This window comes from Saccopteryx leptura, chromosome 6 (assembly GCF_036850995.1).
Source record: "Saccopteryx leptura isolate mSacLep1 chromosome 6, mSacLep1_pri_phased_curated, whole genome shotgun sequence".
Lineage (NCBI taxonomy): Eukaryota > Metazoa > Chordata > Mammalia > Chiroptera > Emballonuridae > Saccopteryx > Saccopteryx leptura.
Genome location: NC_089508.1, coordinates 8,963,745 through 8,969,744, shown reverse-complemented (window position 1 = coordinate 8,969,744; position 6,000 = coordinate 8,963,745). Strand labels below are relative to the sequence as shown.

General features: G+C 48.0%; 1 protein-coding gene across 1 annotated transcript in view; it reads right to left on the bottom strand.

Moving 5' to 3' along the window:
* Window positions 1–541: 541 nt before the first annotated feature.
* The window catches only part of ATG2B (autophagy related 2B), a 69,431-nt gene continuing 63,972 nt past the window's right edge, over window positions 542–6,000 (bottom strand). The window contains exons 41-42 of the mRNA XM_066344390.1: window positions 5,290–5,439; window positions 542–1,796 (exon numbers count right to left, since the gene is read on the bottom strand). Of these exons, the coding sequence (XP_066200487.1) occupies window positions 1,566–1,796; window positions 5,290–5,439 (381 nt within the window). The 3' untranslated portion in view covers window positions 542–1,565. The remainder of the gene's footprint in view (window positions 1,797–5,289; window positions 5,440–6,000) is intronic.

Sequence of the window (6,000 nt, the reverse complement as noted above, 5' to 3'; positions counted from 1 at the left end):
GGACTCCAGTGAACCGGACAGCCCGTGGTCCCGTGATGCTGAGACAGGCGGGTCCTCTGAGCGCTGCCCTTTCACATTTTTCAGCAGTAAAAAGGAAACACAATAAACATGCTATTTAGCACAACTTTGATACATTTTAAATGTTCAGATGTTTGGTTTACATTGCTTTCTTGTTTATAAAATGTGGAAAATAAAACTGATTCAACATCATTTTCCAAACCCCAAACCCCAAACCGAAATGTGGTTCTGAAGTCTCAGTTCACCTCGGTGACGTGCCCCCACTGCAGAAATGAGAGTCCTCATCGTGCACCAGTGAGTGGGCGAGTACCAAGTCCTGCCTGTCCTCTCTGCTGGGTCCGTCTCGAGCCACAGCTGAGATCTGGAGAACAGTCCCTCTCGCTCCCAGGAGATGATCTGCTTTGCTAGTAACCAAGTCAGTTCTGAGCCTTGTTCCCAAGGCTCTCTCTCGGGTAAATCATTGTACTGCGTCTGTGAATCTGCCCTAAGAAAAGCACAGTATTCATGGAGGCGTAAAACAATCTTACCTTTAAATAAAAATACTTTATTCATTCCTGACAGGGTATCAAAACGTACATTGTTTACCAAGTAAAAACAGTACTTCGAAGTAACTGCTTTGGGCATATTTGGAGGATTTTTGGTTAATTTTAAAAGCGTAAAAACCACGTCCCTGTCCACACGCTCCCAACAAGCCTGCACCACACCCGCTCACTGAACATACAAACAGGTGGGCCCCGCTCCTCAGGGAAGGCTTCTCATTTACAGCTCAAGGGAGTGGAAATGATTACACTGGGGTTAACTTCCTTTGCCAAAAACTTTCAGATCGATTCTTTGTTGTATTTTGTGTAACTTTGTAAATTACATAAAAAAGACAGCACATGACTCCTATTAACCTAAAACAGATACACACACACAGGATAAAGTGCAACACAAGAGAACAGTCTGCACTTGCCGTTCTCGGCTCCCCAGAGGGAGGCGGGCGTTCTGAGTCAGTGGAAACCACGTGGTCTTAGGGCATGAACAAGATCCGACAGGCTAGGTTCTCGACTCCTCCCCAATACGCATACAGACAATCCCATTTGCTTTCTGCTTTGCCTGTGGCTCTGTCTCTCATTTTCCATGGAAATTTGAAAGCTGCAATTCTTTTTAAACCTTGAGAAAAATCGACTCAGAGCAAACTAAGTAATGTTTTCAAAGTGCTCCAATATTTCCAAGCACTCTGACAAGGAAATTCCCAATGATAGCTGTCTGTAACTAGGAGAGTTGGAGTCATTTTACTGAAAGCAAGCATCCCACTAACTTGGCAGCAAATGCTTTAAGGACTTTGACACCAGCCACCGACATTTCTACAGGCAAGTACCAAACTAGCCCTAAAATGGCAGAAGTTTTGGTTGCATGTGTTTATGATATTAAATTATTAAACTAAGAAATACTTCTGTTCCTGAGATGAGCGCAATAAAATTAAACGAGTTCCCTTTAACGCGGCCAGCGGGACCTCTGCTCCTCAGCTCCACCTGGTCATCGCCATTCAGAATCGGTCTGGAAAGTCAGTCTTCCCCGTGGCGCCACTTCTGGGATTCGTCCTGCCGAACGTCTGGTCTGATCTGGTTTCTCATGCCTCCTAACACGTTTGAGGTTGCTTCTGTGGCCACGATCAGGGGCTTTACCACTGCCGGGGGGATCTGACGCAGGACCTCGCCCACAGCCCCGGTGACTCCCCGGCTCTCGTGCTCACGGGCCGCGGTCTCGTAAATGGTGTGGGCTGTGTCCGTGATGCCCTGGGTGGGGGCAGCAGAGAAAGGAGTGAATCACTGTTCAGAACACTCTCAATTATCCTGTAATACACACTGCAGTACAATTACTCAACATTATGTTTGTAAGTAGACAAAAAAAAAACCCTGCTTTTGAGATACCCCAGGATTACTATTTTTATGACAAAAATCTGATTATAAGGGAGAGAAAGAAGCAATTATTACGATTTAGTATCTTGTTGTGACACTCATGTACAGAAATGTAGCCAAACTACAATTACCCATGGGGAAGCTTACAAAGGTCTTTAATGGTCCAAGAGCAGCGGTCCTGCACCATTACTCCAGTTAAATCAAATTTAGCAAACCGGCTTCTGGAATAAATACCACCTAGAGGAACATGGTGACAGTTCCTCTGACTCAACTGCAACAAGAAAACCTAATCCTGCTAAACTCCAAAATGTTATTTCATTGGTTTTAAATTACTGGCTATGTATTAGAAAAAACAACTGATTACTGTGCAGCATTCAATTAAGATCAAGGACTAAACAGAACATTTTCCGAAGTTAAATGAAGACGGCGTAGAGCAGGACGCAGGAGCACGTCAGACGCGCAGAGACACAGCCTCTGCAGCTCGGCCCCTCACCACTGCCCAACATCTGGGCACCACAACCACTGAGCTTCACAGCCAATGTACAAACGTGAGGTCAGGCGTTGGAGGAAGACTTCACACATGATGTTCGAATGTCTACCCTCCGTCTAACGCAGAAATCCCTAAGGGGACAAGGGGCACTGTTCCACTGTGACGTTGCAGTGAGAGGCAGTATCGGAAACTCTGGGCTCTCCAGGGGAAATCAAAGAACAGGGTGCTACCCAGGACCCAGCCAGCACTCTGACAAGCTAACAGTATCGTTTCTACCCCACAAGGTGGCAGGTGGAGGGGCGTGATAAAGCACAGAAGAACTAAAAATAATAAGTGCTATTGTTATATCTAATCTACAGGCTAACAGTCAGTGTGTGAAACGTCAATACAATAAAAAATGCTTAGTTTACAGATTTGTCCACAGCACCTTCCTCCCCTCTCAGCTCCTCTCCCTAACCCCCAAATAGTAAGGTACTAGTTTATGAAAATAATCTCTACCACCCGGTCTGGAGACAACAGAAGTAAATCCAAGTCTCAAGACTTACACAAGTCCTTTCAATGGGGAACTGAAATACTGCGGTGACTGTTGGAATTCAATAAAATAATGCATCTAAAGAGCTTGGCACAGCTAAGTGTTTATAAACTAATTCCTAGATAGCCACTGCTACCCTTACCATTCTGCCTACCTGACAGAATTATGAAAAGTGGGGGTGGGCCACCTTTTTCTACAAAGGGCCAGAGGGTAAATATACTCCTCACAAAAATTAGGGGATATTGAAATGAAAATGAAGAGATAAAATAGCCCCTATTTTACTTGTAGGCCCTAAGTCTTGGTTGTTCACTCTTCTTTTCAGAGTCCTCTAAAATTGTAAAGATTGTTCTTAGCTGGAAGGGCCACAAAAAGAAGCCATGGGGTCCTGGCCGGTTGGCTCAGTGGTAGAGCGTCGGCCTGGCGTGCGGGGGACCCGGGTTCGATTCCCGGCCAGGGCACATAGGAGAGGCGCCCATTTGCTTCTCCACCCCCCCCTCCTTCCTCTCTGTCTCTCTCTTCCCCTCCCGCAGCCAAGGCTCCATTGGAGCGGGGATGGCCCGGGCGCTGGGGATGGCTCCTTGGCCTCTGCCCCAGGCGCTAGAGTGGCTCTGGTCGTGGCAGAGCGACGCCCCAGAGGGGCAGAGCATCGCCCCCTGGTGGGCAGAGCGTCGCCCCTGGTGGGTGTGCTGGGTGGATCCCGGTCGGGCGCATGCGGGAGTCTGTCTGACTGTCTCTCCCCGTTTCCAGCTTCAGAAAAATACAAAAAAAAAAACCTTAAAAAAAAAAAAAAAGAAGCCATGGGCAGCTCTGACATGGAAGGTCAAGTGCTGACCCCTGACCTACAGGAGAAGCCTGTCTGTGAAACACACAGTGCCTCTCTTGAGCTCTGAGTTACTAACATCTAAAAGGAAGAACTATTTATCACCGTGTAGGAACCTCTACTGAAAGATTCCGCCCAACCAAGTAGTCCCTACACCTCTGCCCACGTTTACTGCTCCCACCTGCCTTCCTTCATTTGCATGTTGGCAGTTTTAGACCCAAGTCCCGGCTTCCGATCCTGCCCCGTGACCGGCTGGCCACAGTGCACTGGGGCCACCCCTGCTAAGCCTGCTTCCCGCCTCTCAGTGAGCGACACCGCCTGTCCTTATGGGTCACTACGCACCTGGCACAGAATAGGTGCACAAATATTTATTTTAAAATGAATACATGACATTAAGCAAGCATTTTGCAAACGGCAGTGCTACCTGTCCAAGAGTGATGCTGTGCCTGCATCCAGGGTCACTTCCAACCTGCCTGCTAACGTGTCTACTGATGACGGCCCAATCCCGCCATCTGCAGAAACGGGTCTGACCGCTCTCTCAACTCTCCTGACTCGATCTTTCTCGGAGGGTGACCAGGGCCTTGCCTTTATGCACCCACTCACATATTTCCTGGGGCCCTGCCTCAGTGGCCTCCCCACCGCCGGGCCATCTGGGCTCCTCTGTCAGCTGAGAGGCTGCCAGGCACTCCTGCCTGTCAGAACATGGGAGGAAAGTATCTCTAAGGAAATCCTTATATGAGAATCGTAAAGTGACCTCAAACTGCATGTCATATTACAAAGAATGTCATGTAAGAGTGAGACAGGAATGCCCGACAACTGCCACAGGACCAGGGCCCACCGCTGTAGCCAGGTGACAAGTTGGCAATGTTTATAGCAAATGCCCAAATGCAAGTTGTTATAAATCACCAATTCTACACTAGCAGCTCCACAGATGAAAAAAGGGACTTTCATAGGAACATTCCTGTAGCGGAGTTTTAAAGAAAAATGGAAACTGTGTCCACCGACAGGAAAATAAGTAACTTATGCTATATTCACACAATGAAAAACAGTTTAAATTAGGTATAAATACATCAACACGGGTATCTTGAAAGACATAAGTCACAGAACGACAACATACATTTGTGGTTACAGCAGCATGTTTCGCTTATGAGTATATCCTCGTATAAAAGCGCTTGGAAAGCGCGCAGAGAAACCGGCGCCTTCTCGGGGCAGGGGAGGCGGAACATGGGGCCGGGATGGGAAAATGGGGTTTCACACAAATCCGAGGTGACGGCAGCCAAGTAAACACGCACTGAACCCTGGGAGGCCCTGGAGCCCTATCTCCTCACTGTCCTCGCACGGGACCGCTCCTCGTCACACGCGGCCCCCTGCTCTTAGCCGATGCACGCATCGCGCCCACCGTGGCAGCAGTTCCAAATCCACTCCCAGGAGTCTCTCTGGAACAGACTACAACCGCCGCGGGCTCTTCAGACGAACGCCAGGAAGCACGGAGGCGAGCTCCGGCTTGTCCCATGCATGTATCACCTACCTCCTTCACGACGCTGTAGGCCTTGGCCACGCCTTCCCGCAGGTCTACGGGCTGGTGGGCTAAGCGGTGGTGAGGAAATCTTCTGATCTTCTTGGGCTCCACAGAAAGGGTACCAGGAGACACCATGTCATAAGCAGTCTCGGCCGCTGCCTGGATCATGTGATGGAAAGCGAGGACTGAATTAGAGGGAAGTCTGAAGTCTCGCCCCAAGAATATACTCCCGCAGGGGCTGACTCCCAGGACTTCTGCAGCATCTGACACCTTTACAGGAAGTTACCACTCCCGTAACAAGCACACCAATGTATACACTCAAAACGAATGCCCTCTGGATCAAGCTGGCTTTTCAGCCCCTGCTCTGTCCTCCGAGGACATTTTCCATGTCACCAGGTTAGTCAAGAATGCAGTCTGGATGAGGTCAGTTGGAGCCTAACACTTAATGTAACAACCCTTCATGCAACCACCGTTTGATCTGTATGCTTTCTTTACGTGGAGCCGTGATCTTTCCATATAAGTGTGGTGAAATAGATCCTTGGCTAACTTAATGGTTATAATTTACCTGAAACAGGCAAACAAATTTAATACTGTATTCCACTGACACCAGATAACCAATAAAAAAGGCATGGTATTACAAATACATTATCTATTCTCAACATCTGTATATTTTCACAATGTCATTTTAAAAACAAAATGATAGACTGTTTTGCAATGGCT